This window comes from Canis aureus, chromosome 2, assembly GCF_053574225.1.
Source record: "Canis aureus isolate CA01 chromosome 2, VMU_Caureus_v.1.0, whole genome shotgun sequence".
NCBI classification, from domain to species: Eukaryota; Metazoa; Chordata; class Mammalia; order Carnivora; family Canidae; genus Canis; species Canis aureus.
The window spans coordinates 70,715,680-70,735,028 of NC_135612.1; the positions used below are offsets into that span (position 1 = coordinate 70,715,680).

The 19,349-nt window shown below is 57.5% G+C and overlaps 1 protein-coding gene across 2 annotated transcripts in view; it reads left to right on the plus strand.

The window, feature by feature from the left end:
- The first annotated feature begins 14,381 nt into the window (after positions 1–14,381).
- The window catches only part of NSG1 (neuronal vesicle trafficking associated 1), a 28,963-nt gene continuing 23,995 nt past the window's right edge, over positions 14,382–19,349 (plus strand). For both annotated transcript variants that reach the window (XM_077878532.1, XM_077878535.1), the window contains exons 1-3: positions 14,382–14,534; positions 14,737–14,891; positions 17,931–18,047. In XM_077878532.1, coding sequence (XP_077734658.1) covers positions 14,763–14,891; positions 17,931–18,047 — 246 coding nt within the window. In that variant the 5' untranslated portion in view covers positions 14,382–14,534; positions 14,737–14,762. The remainder of the gene's footprint in view (positions 14,535–14,736; positions 14,892–17,930; positions 18,048–19,349) is intronic.

Sequence of the window (19,349 nt, forward strand, 5' to 3'; positions counted from 1 at the left end):
GGGCTTCAGGGACACACAACAACACGAGCATGTGTAAAATCGACCATGCTAAGGGAAAGGAGCCAGACCCCAAGCTACATACTCCCTGTTGTGGACTGAGTTCTGTCCTCCCCAAACTTGTATGTTGAAGCCCTCACCCCAATGTGACTGCATTTGAAGATAGTGTCTTTAGGGGGTGACTGAGGTGAGGTGAAGTCATGTGGGTGGGGCCCGGACCCAGTGAATTAGTGTCCTTACAAGAAGAGACACCAGGAAGCTTGTTCTCTGCCTTCATTATGTGAGGACACAGAAAGTGGCCACCTGATGGCCAGGAAGAGGGCTCTCACTGGAAACTCAAGAGGCCATGTCTTACAGTTCGAGCTGCTCTAACCAAATGCCATCGACTGGGTGGCTTATAAACTACAGACATGGATTTCTCCCATTTCTGGAGGCCAGAAAGTCCAAGATGAGGGTGCTGCTGGAAGATTCAGTCTGGTGAAGGCCTGCTTCCTGCTTGACAGATGGCACCTTCTGGCTGTAGCCTCACAGGGTGGGAGGACACAGAGCTTTCCTGGGTCACCTTTATAAGGGCATTGAACCCTCATGACTAACCGCCTTCTCCCAAAGTCCCCACCCCCTGATGCCATCGCACTGGGGATTAGGTTTCAACCTATGAATCTTAAGGAGACACAAATATCCAGTCCATAGCAGGCTGGCACCCGGATCCTGGGCACTGGCCTTCAGAACTGTGAGAAGATTCACTTAGGATGCCTAAGCTCCCCAGTGTGTGGTATTTTTGTTAGGGCTGAGTGTTCTCTATGATTTCATTTATATGGCCTTCTGAAAAAGATAAAGCTGCGGGGATGGAGAACAGACCAGTGGTTGCCAGGGGGCTAGAGACAAAAGGAATTGAGCTACAAAGGGAATGTTGTAAAGGGAATTTGGGGGCGGGTGCGTGGAACTGTTCTCTGTATTCTGATAGTGATGGTGGTTGCACAGCTCAGAACTGGACCCCTTCAAAAAGTGAATTTTGCTGTATGTAAATTTTAGAAAGAAACAAAAATGTGCTACCTATCACAGGAAAAAAAGCCCCCCTCTGGCTGTTGTTTGGAGAAAGGACTACACAGGGAAGGGTAGAAGCAGGGAGTGCACCACGCATCCAGGAGGCGAAGATGATGAAGGTGAGGCCAGATGCCATGGGGGGGGGGCGGTCAGACTGGGGCTGTGTTTGGAGGTGGAAGTGACAAGATTCGCTGATGGGCCGAATGGGGATGCAGTGAGACAAGGAGAGGAATTGGCAGTGACATCTGGGTGTTGGTTGAGCATCTCCCAGTTGGAGAAGACCAGGAATGTGGGGGGACACGATGTTCAGTCCATACGAGTGTGGACTCCAAATAATTCTGTCTTCATCCCTGGAAGCTGTGAATGTCGCCTTCGAGGAGAAAAAGGACAATGCAGATGAGATCAAGCTGAGGTTGGCATGGGCCTCATCCTGGATTGTCCGGATGGCCTCACGTAATCACCAGGGTCCTGTGCAAGGGGCAGGAGGAGTCGGGGGCACAGGAGAGGTCGGGGTGACAGTAGCAGAGATCAGAGGCTGCTCTTTGAGGGTGGAAGGAGGGACCCTCGACTGAGGAATGCAGGAGGCCCCTGGAAGGTAGAAAGGCAAAGAGACAGGTTCTCCCCCAGGAGGAACCAGCTGTGCCGACACCTCGACTTTAGCCCAGTGAAGCTGACCTTGGGCTTCTGACCTCCAGAACTGTCGGAGAATAAATGTGTATTGGTGTAAGGCAGTGAGTTTGTGGCAATTTGTTGCAGCAACTGCTGGAAACTAATACAGTCGGGATTAGGCTTGACTGTGACGGATGATCGCACAGAACAGTGGCTCAACGACGAGAGCTGGAGGCAAAGTCTGGAGGTTAACGGGCCCGGGCTGTGGGAGGCTCTGCTCCATGAGGTCCTTGGGGCCCCAGCAACTTCCAGCCCCCAGCTGCACCACTCAGCTGGGCCCCTTGCCTTCATGGTCCAGGGTCAGAGAGGACAGGGGCGAGGAGTGGGCATCCAGTGTCCCTCAGGGATGGCAACCAGGAGCCGCCGTGCAACACTTCTCTTTCCAGAATGCACGGGTGGGGCACACCTCATGGCAAGGGAGGTAAAACCATGGCACTTTAAAAATCTGAGCAGACGTGTTCTTTTATAAAAGGAAAAGAAAAAGAAGAAGAAGGGGAGAAAGGGTGTTAGGGAATAATGCACATTTCTGGTATACCTAACGAACCTGTGTGAGCCTGTGTCAGTTAGAAATTGCTCAGCCTCGGGGATCCCTGGGTAGCGCAGTGGTTTGGCGCCTGCCTTTGGCCCAGGGCGTGATCCTGGAGACCCGGGATCGAATCCCATGTCGGGCTCCCGGTGCATGGAGCCTGCTTCTCCCTCTGCCTATGTCTCTGCCTCTCTCTCTCTCTCTGTGTGACTATCATAAATAAATTTAAAAAAAAAAATTAAAAAAAAAAAAAAAAGAAATTGCTCAGCCTCAAGGAAGAGAAATCCTACCCAACAGGGCCTGAGGAAATAAGACTTTTGTTTTCTCCGAGAACAAGAAGTGTTTGCTTGCTGATGCCATGTGGCCACTTGGGAGGTGACTGCACTTTGAGGGGTGGTTTCCATCCTTACACTTGAAGCCTCATGGACAGTAAAAGGCTGCTGTGGCTCCAAACATCATTTTTGCACTCAAGCCAGTAAGAAGGATGAAGAGTCCCACCAGCCTGTATGTCCCTTGTCAACAGGAAAACAAAAACTTTCCTATAGAAGCTCCCAGAAGACACACGGGTCATGCTCGTTGGCCAGAACCGAGTGTCACAGCCTCTTCAGCTGGAAGTCTGGAAAACCAAGTATTTCGCTTTCTGGCCTTCTATTAGGTAGTATATCAAAAATATCAATGGCCTCTGACCACTAATTTCACTTCTGGGAATTTCAACAGAGTCGTGCGCAGAGAATGGCACAGGCCCGAAGACGCCTATTACGGGGAGGCTTCTGACTGTGGAAAGTCAGAACCATCCTGTGTGTTCAACGTGTGTTGTTTGGGGCCCAACCAACGCGCTGGTCGTTCAGTGTCCGGCCCAGCACCTCTGCTACTTCACCTGGAAAATAGAAGAAAGTACGATTTACCTTTTAGGATCACGATGAAGACCAGAGAAAAGACGCAGAGCGGTCCGGCCCACGGCTGGCGCTTTGTCAATGGTGATGCATCGGAACCTGCAGCCCTCCCACCAGTCACCCCGTCTTTTGCCAACCAAGGCAACGTAGAACTAGCCTCTGTCAATGTTGCCAGGAGTTTGTCTTTTAGGTCTCAGGAGAGCGAAACTCTGTTCCAGTTCTCTAAACTCAGGAGGGGGACGCCTGGGTGGCTCAGTAGTTGAGCATCTGCCTTTGGCTCAGGTCGTGATCACAGGGTCCCAGGATCGAGGCCCGCATTGGTCTCCCTGCAGGGGGCCTGCTTCTCCTTCTGCCTGTGTCTCTGCCTCTCTGTGTGTGTCTCTCATGAATAAATAAATACAATCTTTAAAATCAGTCAATCAATCAATCAACTCAGGAGGGAGGGTTGCCCTGGGACCAGTGCGGGCAGCACCAGCTTTGGGGCAGGCTGTCCCTGGGTTACATGGGTGTTGATGACTTCCCACTCTCCCGTCCTGCGGGGGCGACCCTCGGCCCCTCTCCCATACAAGGGGCTGTCGTATCTGTGCCCCGGGCCTGGTATCTGTGACCCAGCAAACCCCAAACAGATGCGGGTTCCCTCGCTCCTGACAACAGATGTTGGAGGAAGCACACTCCCCTGACCTGGGGGGACCCGACATCAGCTGCGAGAACAGTAACATGCTAAGGGGTTCTGTTCTGGCTGGAAGATTCCCTGGCCTGAGCCAGCCAGAGCTCCTGGCTCAAAGGTGACCCAATTATTAATGAACGCTGCAGAGATGAAGCTAAGACATAATCCACCCCTGAATGGATTCGGAAGGAGCAGATAATGGGACGATAAAATTAATCTTGTAGAAAAACACAATTAGCTGTATCATTTATAAATCTGCTCTCCTTCCCCTCCGGGTGAAGCGGGGAGCAGCTTAGCCTGAGCCGTCGGCAGCCCGGCCTCCATTGCACACGGATGGTTGTGTCTTTTGCTGGGAAAATATTTTCATTGCGCCTTCAAGGGGCATCGCCAGAGGCTTGAACACAAGCTCCGGCAGCTAAGATGACCCAGAGACCAGAAGGACCGCCGTGGCCATCGGCCGGCCCAGCTGGATTCCTGGCCTAGCTCAAGTCACTTCCGTGCACCATATCCCATGGTGGGCCTGGAGGGCCCTGGACAGGTCCCCGACTGCGCCCTCCCAGGGTCACCGGCCAGAGGAGAAGCTGGGCCCAACCCCAGCTGTGTGACCCTGAGCAAGCACTTCACCTTGGTAAGCCTCAGTTTCCCCCCGTGGAGCCTGTAAGGGTGCCTCCCTCATTCCCGGGGCTGGGGGAGGTGGGAGGGTAGATGAAAGTCTGCAGAGCACCCCTGTCCCCAGCCCGGGGCAGGAAGCGGAAGCTGGGGTGACTCCACGGCGGGGGCGCATGCTGCACACGGGGTCCCGTTAGCTGCAGAAGACAGGAGGGCTTCCCACGGGGCTCCGCGGTGACCCTCACTCCTCAGGCGGGCACTGGGGCTCGCAGAAGGCAGGTGACTCCCCGTCGGGGCTGGAAGGTGACGGGACCCAGGTCTGACCTCGGCCTGGCCCGTGTGGCTTGGAAGCCTGCCACGCAGGGGCCAGAAGGTGCCCCGTCCCCAGCTGCTCATGCTCCAGCCATTTTATGACCTGACTGGGTTTTTGTGGGTTTTTTTTTTTTTTTTTTGAGACCAAATTCACATGCCGTGAAATTTACCATTCACTGGTTTTTAGTATATTCATGGAGCAACACAGCCCGCACCCCGGTCTCATTCTAGAACGTCATCATCCCTGCGGAAAGAAGCCCCAGGCCTGCTGGGGGGCGCCCCCACCTCCCATCCCCCCACAACCACCATGTCCTTTATTGTCTGCAGGCCCTCGCCTCCCCGCCCGCCGCACACCGGTGGGGGCGTACAGCGCGGGGTCTTCCGGGGCCCATCCACGCTGCCGCGCGGCCGGCTCCCACTCCTGTCCGTGGCCGAGCCATGCTCCGTGGGACGGCGGCCCACGTGTCCCGTGTCCCTCGTCGGTTGGTGGGCATCGGGTGGTTCTGCCCTCTGGCTTTTGCGATCGATGCTGTTCTAAGTGCTGTGCGCCCCTGCCTGTGTGAACGTGTGCGGGGTGCGTGCCTAGGGGTGCAACTGCTGGATCCAGCGATGAATCTATGTTGAACTTTCCGGGGAGACGCCACGCTACTTTCCACGGTGGCTGCACCGTGCGACGCTCCCATCGGCCGCGTGTGAGCCTTCCGAGTTCCTCACATCCCCGCCAACACCTGTCACCGCTGCCCTGGGCCCGTGTCCTGTGTTGCCCTCTCCCTCCCCGCCACCTCGGCCCTCCACCCCACCGCACCCCTTCCTCAAGGCCCGTGGCGCCACCGAGGGTTGCTGATGGCAGGGCTCACTCCTCGGGACTGCACCGTCCCAGGGGCCCCCATGAGCTCGTGTGTTTGCCTCAAGTACGGCAAAGGCTTCACAGCGTGGCATGGGCCAGGCACCTGCTCATCCCCTCTGTCTGTCCCTCGGGCTCCCCTCCTGTAAAACGAGGTATCGGATCAGATTAGGGTCTCAAACTCAAGTGCCTACAGGTGCCAAGCAGGTTAGGTGACCCAGGGGAGTGAAGTACAAGCTCATCGAAGGCAGAGGTGAGGCAGATACGGCGGGGGGGTGGGGGGGGGTGACACAGCCATGATCATTTTGCAGCTGGTTTTTGCCATAAGGGAATGCTTGTGTTATTAGATCACTCAGTTTTTCAAAAGAAAGTAGGAAATCTGGCTGTTCTGTGAAATCTCCCTGCTTTCCAATATTTCCAATAAAAGTGATTTTTTAAAAAAGATTTTATTTTTAAGAGAGCACGAGCAAGGGGAGGGGCAGAGGGAGAGGGAGAAGCAGGCTTCCCCCTGAATACGGAGCCCAACTCGGGGCTCGATCGCAGGACCCTGAGATCATGACATGAGCTGAAGCCAGATGCTTCACAGACTGAGCCACCCAGGCGCCCCCCAATAGCAGCAGTTTTTAAAAAATGCAAACAAGCAAGACACATCTGTGTGTCTAGTATACCCCACCCTGCAGGACTCTGGATTGCAAGCCTGGGACCAATGAGCCTGAGACCTGAGTGTGCCAGGACCACCTGGAAGCTTGCTAAGCCAGCGCTTCTGATCCAGCAGGCCTGGGGTGGGGCTGAGAGTTTGCACGGCTAACAAGTCCCCAGGGGAGGCGGGTACCGCTGGTCTGGGGACCCCACTCTGGAAACCGCAGCCCTGGACCAATGCTCCGTGTATTCCCTATCCAGCTCGGAGATGCAGGTTGGGGATTCTAAAACCCAAATGCAGGTGCTCGACTCGAGGGGAAGAGGTATCCTGGACAGGGTGTGGACGAGGAGTTATTAAGCTCCCGTGACGACCACCCAGCAGAGACCGGCAGCACCGGGTGGGTACCACGTACCCTCACTCTATGGAGCTTTAATCGTGGAGATCCACGCCCGGGAAGGGCTCTGAAACTCTAAGGGGTTATTTTAAAAATTGCATCTGATGTCAACATAGTAGATTAAGACATAAAGCCTAAAAGCCTTAGGTCAGCTCTTCGGGCTGTGGAGTTTCTGCGTTCGTTTCCTAGGGCTGTGGTAATAATTGAGCACTGCGGGGAAGGAGGATTTCCCCTCCTACCCTTCGAGGCCCACCAGCCGGGCTAAGCGTGAAGCTGAAAAGCAACATTTAATTACATGTGCGCAGAGGCCCAAGAGTAAAATGGAGACCCAAAGAAATGACCGAGCAGGAAGTTTTTTATCCATTTTAGGCAAAGAGACAATACATCTGTGAGGACTTGACCAGACACAGAAAACTCATGTGCCGGAGCTTCAGTTAGTGAGGAATTCTAAACGGAATTTGGGTCGGGGTAGTAAGTTAATAAAAAATGATCAGGTTTGTTTCTACAGCCTTCCCGGCTCTAAATGTCCCATCTCCGGTGGTTAGGATGTCTCTTCACCTCTTGGGGCGGAGAGGGTACCTTTCATGAGGAGATTTATTCCTGCTTTCAGAGGACAGAGGGGGTCTGAGTGTCCTTGCGCTCACTGTCTCTTAAGTAACTTTCATGCAAAATAACCAATGCCGGGACATCTGGCTGGTTTGCAGGTTGAGCGGCCGACTCTTGATCTCAGCTCAGGTCTTGATCTTAGGGTTGTGAGTTCAAATCCTGCATTGGGCTCTATGCTAGGCATTGAGCCTACTTTTTTTTTTTTTTTTGGCATTGAGCCTACTTAAAAAATAATAATAATAATCCATGTTGATGTGGTATATTTTGGGGTGGCCTGCCTTTGGCCCTTGTACCACATATGGGGGGGAGGCGGCATAAAACAATGGAAACCTATTCTCTCCCAGCTCTGGAGGCCAGAGGTCCAAAATCAAGGTTGTCAGTTAGGGCTGTGCTTCCCCGATAGCTCTAGGGCAGGATATGTGGCTTGACTGTCTCCCAGTTTCCAGGGGCTGGTGGCATTGCTTGGTGTTCTGTGGCTTGTAACACATCACCTGGCCTTCTCCTCTGCGTCTCCCCGCGTCCTCTCCTCGCCTTAGAAGGATGCCAGTCATTGGATCTCGGGCCCACCCTCAACCCGGGGCAATGTCATCCCAAGATCCTCAACTAATTTTATCTGCAAAGACCCTATTTCCAAAGGAGGTCACATTCTGAGATGCCAGGTGGACACGAAGTTTTAGGTGACACTATCAACCCACAACGGCCTCCTTGCTCTTTTTTCTTTCTCTTTTTTTAACGTCATTCTAGTAAATGTGGCAATTTGGGTTTTCTGCTCATAGCAAATACTGAGGAAGGGGTGAGCAGCGGGGACGGACACAGGCAGTCCCCTGGCAGGGCTGGAGGTCGCAGAGCTCCCAACTGCGGAATTGGCGCTGAGCAAACCCAGGAGCCTGGGGACACGGCGCACGACGCATGAGGGCTCCCGGCTCCGGGCAGAAAGCTGACCCGGTTCTTCAAGAAGAGATACGATTCTTTACAAGGTCCTCTGCTTCAAAAGGCAGGGCAACGTGCCTTGCATTTTTAGAATAACTGGTTCAAGATGAGGGAAATTGGACCTCGTGAGGTACGATGTCAATCTTTTGGAAAATCCACTTACAAGGAACCCCCGCCCAGCTCTCCATCTGGACGGGAGAAACCGGGAACCTGCCCGACAGAGAAAGGGTTATAAATTATAGATGTTAAAAAAAAAAAAGCATGCCACAGCCGGAGGCCCCGGGTCGCTCAGAGCGCGTGGCCGGGGGCCGGGAGCTGATCCCAGCAGCGGCTGGCGGGCGGGGACAGCGCGGCCGGAAAAGCCCCATGAGGTCACCGCCAAGCGGCCCGCAATGCAGCTCAGCCTGGCTGAGCGTCTCCAGGTCTCCAGCGCACTCCACTCCGGGGAGCCTGTGAATTCTAGACACTCTCTCAGGGACCCTGGCTCCACAGAGCGTGGGATGAATTGCGCTCATCCATCTGTGGGCTTTTAAAAAATTCAATAATTAATTCAAGCGTATGCTGGTGGTGTTATTAGAATTTGGCCTTTCTGTGGTTCTTTACTTTGGCAGAGTGCTGTTATAATCCTTCACTGGCTAAATAATTTAATCCGAGTTATTGCTACTCGCTGGAAACCTGGTGCAGAAGCTGGTGCTGGTGATCGTGGAATGCTCCGGAACCCGGCAAGGGCCAGATGAAGTGACGGGCCCGTCATTCCCCAGGTCACATACGTGCAAGGCCTTGACCTCCACCTGTCCTCGATAATCCTGACTCTGATTCGTTCCCGGGCCATCCTTTTCACGGTGACTGTGACCCATGAGAGGGGGACTTCTAAACTGGAGGAGGAGTAGGTTATCATTCTAGCCCAATCCCCTTATTTTGTAGAAAGGGAAACTGAGGCCCGGGGGGGCACCCCCCACCCCTGCTCTGCCCAAGGCCACACCACTAGCATGACTTGCTTACCAACGATTAAGGGAGTGACAGCAGCATGAATGCAGGCCCCTGGGGGTAATATTCAGACTCAGGGAATTCCACCCCCATCCCTCCACCCCTACCATCCCCCATCCCTCACCCTCACACCCCCATCCCTCCACCCCCTATCACTCCTATCCCTCCACCCCCTTATCACTCCCATCCCTCCACCCCCCATCACCCCCATCCCTCCACCCCCATCACCCCCATCCCTCCACCTCCCTACCACCCTCATCCCTCCACCTCCCTACCATCCTCCACCCTCCCTACCATCCCCCATCCCTCTACCACCTCATTCCCCCATTTTGGGGCCTCAGTGGAACGTGGACCTGAGAAGAGGGAACCAGATACATAGCTGGGTCTTCCAGGCCTGCGGCGCCAGCGTGGGGCAGGGCTGGGCTTGGGCAGAGTCCACTGTCTGGACTTTCGGGCTGTCCGGAGTCACACCTGAGTTCTTGAAGCTTCTGGTTTTCTCCTGCCGAAGAGTCTTCCAAGCATCTCCTTGACAATCATGTCACCTAAGCCTCTGTGGCCTGGTCTGAGAGACAGATGAAGAGCAGAACCTGCTCCCAAGGTGGTTTGAGGGGATCGAGAAAGCACCTGTCAGGACTCCCTGAATCCATGATTGCTAATACAGTCATTTCCACCAATAATGGTGGTTCCTTGAGCTGGAAGATGGGAGACCACACCTGCCCCTTCTACCTCAGAGTTTTTGTGAAGCTCAGAAGAGAAAGAAGATGGCAGAGCCAAGTCCTTCCTGCTCATCACGTAATTGTCACCCCAGAGGAGGCTCAGGGTGAGCTGGCTTCCTTCAGGGTGATACCTGTCAAGGCCGCAGGGGTCACCGGCAGGGGCTAAGGGGATCAGCTGAGGGGGATTTAGGTTAGGGGGACCGTTTGCCGAGGGGTGGCCAGGCATGGGGAACGGCCGAGTGATATACACAAAACAACAAACAAAACTCAAAGACGCCCAAATCCAACACACACGCACACACACACAGTTCTCTTTACACACACAGTGAGTCACCAGATGACTATGAGCCCCATGATGCTATTTACTCAGTTTCTCTAAGGACAAAGACACAAAATGTTGTCCATTCATTTCTTAACACATCCTAAGTACTCAGGACATGGGTAAGTGCCAGGGATGGAGCACAAAGGTAAATCAAACCCTAAAGCCACTCGGAACTGGATTTATGATTTTGTCTATATCTTATGTATCTTTAAATAAGGTTTAGAGTTTTCCAGAAATGATCGTTTGCAGCAAGGTTAAATCTAAGAGGGAGAATGTCGTGGCAATGTCATGGGCACCCCTGCCTTTGACTTGAATCAGACCACGAATGTTCTTACTACACACTCGAGCTTGGCTTTACAAACCTGACATTTAAATGTCTGAATCTACTGTGTGTGTAAAATGAACAGATGCCTATTCAGTTTAGTGCACGGAGTCTGCGTCCTCGGTGTACGCCAGGCTCTGTTCTAGTCTCAGGGGACGGCGACATGAAAGATTACATTGCCCTGTCAGGATTTGCTCAGGTTCAGGAAAAGGTATAAATAATTGAGCCCAGCAGGAGAGAAGCATAGAGAAGGGCCCGGTGGGGCTCAAAGACGAGGTGACGCGGGATCTGGGCTTAAAGGAGGAGGTGAGTTTGCGAAACAGACCGGGGATGGGGAACACGTTCCAGGCCAAGGAGACAGCCTTGGCCCAGGCGGGAGGCGGGTGGTCTGGGATCGGGGTGGCAGGGTCTGGAGTGTAGGGGTCAAGGAAAGACAGGGAGGACTGCCCAGGTGAGCCGATGCTCCCCATCCGCGGAAAGATCCAGAAGCCTCATTTCTCTCCCTTGTCCACATCAGTGTCCCGACCCGCTCAGAATGAAGGATGGGCCAGACAAACGTGAAACCGTCAGAACGGAGATGTGTGCAGAATAGGCAAGTCCAGAGAAAGTGATTAGGCAAGTCTTCAATTTCTCACAACCAAAAAAAAAAAAAAAAAGGTGGTAGACGTGTTAGCTAACTTTGTGGTAGAAATAACTTCACGATCTATGTGTGCACGGAATCATCAGGTTGTGCACCTTAAACGGACACACGGCTGTGTTGGTAGGTAGAGCTGGGGAGAGTTTTAAATAGAAAGGGTGGGGGACCACAGGGACAGGGCTTCGTTTTGGGGTGATGCACATGTCTGGAATCAACGGTGATGTAGCACAGCCCTGTGAATGTGCTGAAACCCAAACAAAGCATGCACTTTAAAAGGGTGACATTGTGGTGTGCAAATTCTCGGTTCAAAAAAATTAAAAACAAGACGTGGGTGAAGCAGGCCTGGAATCCACACGGTCAGGCCTTGGAACGACACGCAGGACCCTCCTCCGTCCTCCCTGCAGCCGCTGCAGCGGGTGAGGCAGCTGCGGGGCGAGCCTCCCCCCTGCGCAGGCTCCGCTGTGCCGGGTGCTCCACGGCCTGGGCCCCGCATTTCCTTCTCAGAGCTGCGGGGAGGCTCGCCGGGCTCTGGGCGCTAGTCTGATGCCCACAACACGCGCCTGGCCCCTCACCCTGGTCCCACAGAAACCACCAGGGGTGGAAATGAAGGGGGGCCGAGGCAACAGCCAAAGTAGGCGCTGCTGCTTCAAAACATGCAAGGGCTCACTTAATGCCCACAGCACCACTGAGGCACGGAGAAGTTAGCAACTTGTCGGAAGGCGCACAGCAAGGGGTGGGAGAGGCAGGACTGGCGATCAGACTGTCACACGGCCCCGACCCCCCACCCCCTGCAGTCTGGACTTCAACCTGTGGGCAAGGGCATCACTGAGAGGCCTGACCTTGGAAGTGGCAGGGAGGGGACAGCAGCCGGCTGCCCTACCTGCAGGGGAGGAGGGTGGACAGGGCAGGGACGGCTGCCCTTGTCCAAGAGGGGTAGTCTGTGTCCCAAGTCAGTAACCCTGAAGTGTCCTTCAGAGTCATTTAGAAAGACTTGTCAGAAGTCCTGCAAGGGGGCCTCCGGGGAGAGCAGGCCCTGCTGGTCTCACCGTGTGTGTGCCTGACGACCTTAAATCTGTCCCCGAGTCCGCCCCACTGCTGTGGCTCCGGCCCCTCCAAGCTAATCTCTTGCCCAGACCCTGCCCCCTGCGCTCCCATAGCCTCTGGGGGGTTCTGAGTGCCCTGAACCGCTGCCGCATGCAGGCTCTGTGCCCAGGGTGGACCCGATGGTGGCCCCTAGAGTCGGTGCGCCACCCCGGGACCTGTGAACGTGTCCTCGGGGAATGAGATGAAGGACTTGGAGAGGAGAACCTCCTGCTGGGTCGAGCGGGGGTGGGGGTGGGGTGGGGGGTGGGAGTGGGGACCCAAATCCATTGCCCAGTGTCCTCATGGGAGACACAGAGAGGAGGCAGCATGACCGCGGGGGCAGAGAGCCTAGATGGGCCACAAGCCCAGGAACGTTGTCCCCCCAGACCCAGCAGGGAGTGTGGCCCTGCTGACACCTGGGCTTCGGGCCTCTGGCCTCCAGAGGCTTGAGACTCCACATCTCTGTTGTTTTCCGCTCCCACTGTGTGGGTCAGTTAGGGCAGCGACAGAAATGACATGATCCTGTGCCTGGCACGTCACTCCCTCCCCACTGCCTGGTGCTTCATCCACAGCCTCCTGCCCCATCTGTCCATCCGTCCATCCTGGCAGTGAAGGGGCCACTCTGGTGGGTCCTCTGCTCCACCTAAACACTTGCCATGTCATCTCCCTGGTCCCTAAGCTCTGGTGGGTGGGCCGTGGGTTTGCACATCTGCATTCTCCGCGTCCCTCACGGGCCAGGCGTGATTTGGACACCCCCGCACCCCAACCGAATCCACAAAGTCCCGGTGAAAACCCAGGACAGCACAGGCAAACAAGCAAGCGGCACCGATTGTCCCCTGCTGTCTCTGTCGAACCATGGGTCCTTCTCGTCCTTGTCCTCAGTTGACAGTCTTTCAAGGAAGGAGGGGTACACATGGAGTCCAGGCCTGCCAGGCCTGCAGCTCCCTGGAATTCCAAGCACAGCGTGTGTGTGGCCTGTGTTGGGGTCTGTAAAATGCTGGCACCTGAGATGGGGACAAAGCCACTTCCTCCCCGAAGCACACATGGTTTCTTCTGCCGGGTGAGCTCAGACCAGGTACTGACCTAGGCTGGCACCTGAGCGGATTCTAACTACTGTTCCTCACCTGCTGCAGGAAGTATCCAAGCGTCAGCAGGGAAGCTCCACACAAGGGGCTGGGGCTCCACACAAGAAACCCCACACACAGACACGCAGTGGCACCGCATCCGTGCTGTGGTATAAAGGCCTTTGCCAGGAAGATGCCCGCAGCCGGCACCTGGCCGGAGGGGGGCCAGGACCTGGGGCACCTGCCTCCCCCAGGCTGCCAGGGGTGCTGTCAGCAGCCCTGCTGCGGAGCTCGGAGCTCGGAGCTCGGGGCGGGTGGGAATCAATGAATGACCTCTTGTATGGAAGGGGTGGGGCCCTCCTGGGGCCTTGGAATTCAGGGTCCCCGGGGCCAGGTTCCTGGCCTGGGCTGCGAGGCTGGCTCAGTGCATTCCCTGCGGTCCTGGAGCAGGAGAGGCAGGCGGCTGCGGGAACAGGCTGGGGTGCGGAAGTGGGACTCTGGGGACACCTACTCTGGGCCCCAGCACGGCCGAGACAGACAGGTGCCTGCAAAGGCCCAATTCCCTGGCCGCGGCCGCCTCCAGCTCCTGCCTGGCCCCCGCGCCCCGCTTTCCTCATCTGGGGGTCCTGCAGCCGGGGCTGGCCCCGCGTCCGCAAAGTGACGCGCTAACCGGGGCCGCTCCTCTGCGACCCGGACGCTCCAGGCAGCGGCTGCAGGGAGGGGACCCCCGCTTCCTCGGGCGAACGGGAAGGAACCGCTGCCCCCTCCCTCCAGCGCTTGCAGCGCGCCCCGCGCTCCCTCCGCCCCGACCCCTCCCGCCTGCCCCCTCCCCGCAGGGCCGCGCTCACGCGGGGGCCCCTCCCCAGCCCCGCCGCCCCCACCCGGGGGTCGCTCCGTCCCTGGCCTCCCCCGCCCCGCCCCCCTCCCCCCGGGTCCCCGCCGCCCCCACCCCGGGGGCCGCTCCCCCCCGCCCCGGCGCGCCCCCCGCAGTCCGGGCGGGCGCGGGTCCCCGGGGCGCCCCTTCGCGCGGCCGCGCGCGCTGCGTCAGGGCGGAGTTGCCGCGGCCGCCGCCACAGGCGCGCACTCAGCGCTCGGGCGGCCCCGGGGGCGGCGGGAGGGGAGGCGGCGGGCGGGGGGAGGGAGCGGCCGCGAGCCCAATCGCTCGGCTCCCCCGCCCGGCCCCGCGCGGCGCCGCCTCCGCCATTGCTGCGCGCGGGAGCGGCCGACGCGGACCTCGCCGCGCGCTCCGAGCCAGACCTGCGAGCCGGCGGGGTGAGTGCCGGGGCCTCCGCCGGGTCCCTCCGCCGCCGCGGGGCGCCCCTGAGCCCGGGTCCGCGGGTCCCCGGGGGGTAGGGGCTGGGCCCCCCCCGCCCCGCCCTGCCCTCCCCCTCCCCCCGCGTCCCCCACCCCTCTTGCCCCGAGGCCAGGCGGGGGCCCGGAGCCCGGAGCCCGCGGTGACCCCCCCCCCCCGCAGGCGGCAGCCTCGGCTCTCCCGGAACCATGGTGAAGTTGGGGAACAATTTCGCGGAGAAGGGCACCAAGCAGCCGCTGCTGGAGGATGGCTTCGACACCATCCCCCTGATGACGCCCCTCGATGTCAATCAGCTGCAGTTCCCGCCCCCGGACAAGGTGAGAGCCCCCGCCCCGGCACCCCGCGCCGCCGGGCGCACCCCGAGTCTCGGGCGCGGCCGTGCGCCGGGGCGGGCGGGGGCCCCGGGCGGAGACCGGTCCCGGCAGGGGAGCGCGGTCGGCGACGGGCGCCTCTCGGTGTTCTTGGGAGTCCTGTCACAGAGGGGCCCCGGCCCCGGGCAGCAGGCGGGGAGGGCCTGGGGCGTGCCCCCCTCGCCCCCTCGCCGCGGAGACCCCCAGGCTGGACCCCGCCGGGGGCTGGACGCGATCCTCCGCCCCCCGCGCCCCCGGCCGGCCCCGGATGCCGCAGGGTGTCTGCTCTTCCCCGGGCTTCCTTCCTCTCTTTGTTCCTTTGTGAAATCTTCAAGTAAGCGCCCTGCGCGCTGGGTGGGAGTGGAGCCGGGGCCAACCATTCAGCATCCTTTCCCCGAAGTGGGGTTTTCTCTTCTGATTTCAAGAGTCCCTTCTTTTCTCGAGTACAGCATCCGATCAAGTGGTTTCTGCCCATTAAGGATGTTTTCAAGAGTTAGCGTTTACAAAGGTAAATGCAATGATTGAAAGTCTGGAAAATGGTGTTGTAGAACTCAAACCTAAAATAATAAACGCGGCGCCCGCTCTGACCACCTTGCTGCTGCTTAAAAACCACCCCGGCCACGACTGAGCTCCTTCTGTTCCCCGAAGTGCATTTACATTTATTGTCTCGTTTAGCCCTGGTGAGGAGGTTCTGACTCAGGTCTTTGTCTTTTATTCGGCATGCTGGCGACGGCTGACCACCGGATGGGGATAGGGGAATATCTCCACCGCGATGCGGCCTTTCCTTCTGGAAGATTCCTTTATTCCCATATGGACCCTTTGACTTAGTCCTCTGGAGTGGTTCCCATCCCTCCAACTCTATTGTCTCCGTTTTGGGTGGGGGGGCAGGGGCAGCAGGTGTTCCAGTTCAGCAAGAGGCCCCGAGGAGCACACCTGTGCACCCAGCCACGTGGGGCCACTCTGGGGCACTGATGGTCCAAAGGAGGCTGGGGGAAGGGCTGGGGCAGGGCTGCCTCCCCCTGTGCAGCCCCTTTCCCTGCTGAGCCGGCTCAGCCCGCTCCACTGCCCCCACCTTCCCCTCCCACCTCAGCCCCAGCCCCAGAGTGGTGGCGGCCTGTGCCAGGAACGCTGTGTCCCGAGGCAGCACCTCTGTCAGGTGACTCCCTCCGCTCAGCCTGAGCCTCCTCTTTTGCTCTCAGTCTGTTCCATTCCTGAATTGTCTGGCTTATACCAGGGAGGGGGCTTTCAGGCAGGTGTGAAATCCTGGCCAACCAATCGGATCACTGAGAAGTAGCCTAGGTAGGTCTGAAAGGTAATGAGTCTCCCGTCCCTGGGAATGTTCAAACCAAAGGACGGAACTGGCAGGGATGCTCCAGACACAGGAACCAGTGGTTGGGCTAGAAGATTTCTGAGGTCACAGATGAGGAGACGGAGTCTCAGAGAGTTCACAGGATGTGCCCAAGGTCACACGGCTGAAGGCCACAATCCTTACAAACACAGAAGCTTCTGGCAGGGCCTCATGGTCCCTTCTCCTTGGGACAAGACCTCTCTCTCACACAAGACCTCATTTAACCCGAGCAACAGCACTGTGTTGCTCACAGCCAGGGTTCAGGGAGGCGATGTCACCTGCCCCAGGTGATGGGGCTTGTGGGATCAGGTCACGCAGTCAGGGTCATAAGTGGAGTCTGTCCTGAGAATGTGCACTGAGGGCTGAGGTGCTGCAGTGACAGGGGTCACGGAGCTGGCAGCAGCGTCAGGGCCAGTCTCACCGGACGTTTGTTGATGCTTGCAACGTGCCAGGCATTTGTTCATGTGCTTAAATTTCTTTACCGTTATTGCCTCTGATTTACAGATGTGGAAATTGAGGGTCTTGTCCAAGGTCACCCTGCGTGTTAGTGGCAGATGCAGACGAACGCAGGCGGCTGGAGTATTGAGCGGGTTCCCACGGTGCCGAGCGTCGTGTGGATTCCCGTCTGCTCTCTGCAGCCGGGCGAGATCAGCCTTGCTCCCATTTCACGAGCCAGGAGTCTGAGGTTCTGAGTGGCAGGGTGTGTGCTCCATGTCACACAGCTAGTAGGGGACAGTAGGGACTAGAGGACAACAGGGTGATGCACAGAGGCTGCTCCAGAGCCCGGCCGGTACCCAGACTGTCATGCTAGGCGTGCCCCTCTCTCGGCGTCGGGAGAGCTGCACACACATCAGGGAATGAAGACGGCAGGTGTGTGATTATGGGTTTTGTGGCCCTTGGACCACTTTTTGGTGGCAGCCAGCATGGGCTGCTTTCTCTCCTGACTCCGGCCTCCTCCGGCTGGCTCCAGGGTCACAGCTCCGTCTGAGAGCCCCTCCCGCGGCCAGCGTGGGGCCGACCATCCTGACTTGCTGGGTGCTGCTAGGTCTGCTCTGGGTGCCCCCGTCACGGAGAGCGGCTGTCTCCCCTGCACCGCGTCCCACCCTCTCTCTCCAGGAGGAGGAGGAGGAGCGTGGTGGCGGCTGGCCTCTGCAGTCCGGCAGCCGCTCCTGGCTCCTGGCACTGCAGTGGAGAGTGGGGACTAGAGAGGTGTGACCCCTTGATGCCTCCCGTGCCGTGGAGACAGAAGAGTAAACCGCCCCTGGCCACAGGCGTGGGGAGGATGGGCTGTGAGCCTCTGAAGCGGGAGGCTGGAGGGTGGGCCGGGGTTCATCGGGAGCCGGTGGGGGGCGCAGGGAAGAGTTAGCCCTGCCGCCTATTAGCTGGGTGGCCTCCAGTCGATGAGCTTCACTTCTCTGGCCCCGAGTTAACCTCATTTTCCTCTGGGGGCTGCTGTCACGGTTACGCATGTGCAGTTTCTCAAAGTCCTGGCAGGGAGATGTCCACACGACAGCGGTCCTCGTCCTTTTTTGTGAAACGCGTGCTGGCGAAATGGTGCCTCGGCCACGGGGGTTCGCCCAGCCGTCCTCTCTGGGCAGGTGTGTGTGCATGCACCTGGCCGCACCCCTGATGCTCTGCTTCTCTGTTTCCCGGACAAGGTGGTTGTGAAAACGAAGACCGAGTACGAGCCTGACCGCAAGAAGGGCAAAGCACGTCCTCCCAAGATCGCTGAGTTCACCGTCAGCATCACGGAGGGGGTCACCGAGAGGTTTAAGGTGAGTGACCCTGGAGGGGGGCAGCGTTGCTTTCGTGTCCAGGATGGGAAGGCCAGGCTGGCCCCTCGGGTGATGGGCGCGGGATAAGACACCATTTATCTGGCCCAAGAGCCAACCCTGTGGCTTTTAAAATGTCTTCTTTATTTCCTTTGTCTTCCAACATGACCACGTATAACCTTGTGGAGTTTTTTTTTTTTTTTTTTTTTTTTTTTTTTTTAAATTGCGGCACGATTAACATATAGTGTTACATTAGTTTCTGGTGTACAGTGTAGGAGTTGAACGATTCTGTCCCTGACCCAGCGCTTGTCGGGGTAAGTGTGCTCTTCACCCCATTCAAGACTTCACCACCCTCCGCCCCTCCCCTCTAGCAGCCAGCAGTTTGTTCTCCAGGGTTAAGAGTCTCACCTGGTTGTAGAAACAGAGAAAACCCACTCCTAAACTATTTTTTAGACCATGGTCACAGACACATGAAAAATCGCTTCCTAAACTCGGCGATCCCTACCTCACGGGTCCAGGAGGGAAGCAGGCTAACACAAAGGTAAGGCGGCCTACTTACGACCTGCAAGACCCGGGGCCGGGCCCCTGCCTCCTGCCCGCTGAGCTAAGCGAGCCTCCCCACAGGTCAGGACCATCGGGATAACCCATCGTGCAGATGGGAAAGTTGAGGTGCAGAGCAGTCACGGCTACCCATGGCGGTGCCAGGGGAGGAGACCCAGCTCCAGAGCCCTGTGCTCCACCTCCGCCTTCACCACTCCTGGCACGATCGGGAGGTGTGGGGCTCGGCTGGCCCGTGTGGGCTGTACACTCACTTGTGTAGGGGGATGCCTTGCTTTGGGACAGTTTTCTAGGGAGGAACAGCTGCTGGAAGGGGCAGGGTTCCAGCCAGGCAGCGGTAGGGCGTGGGGGGAGCCTTCCCCAACTGTCCCTATGGTCTCTGAGGATAGAAATAGCTGCACTGGTTGAGGAGCGAGTTACAGTGTTGATCTTCTGGAAGCTTGTTCTTTGAGAGACATGAGAGACTAAAACCGTGGCCCTCATCCAGATTCAAAGGGGTGATTTCAGAGACACCAGTGGGTCGTCCAGACCTTGCAGAGTGGCCGTGTGAGCAGTCTGCTGGTGTCTGGGTGCACAGATGCTTGCACACCCACACGCCCTGCAATTCCTGTTCTGTCTCACGAAAACCCTGTGCACTGGTTCTGCATGTGAAGCCTGCAGAGCTGAGGTGGCTCCGCGGGGTGAGCAGGGAAGCCAGGGTGTGATGTGACTTCAAACCCCTCCTTCCCGTGCTCCAGGCTTCCTCAT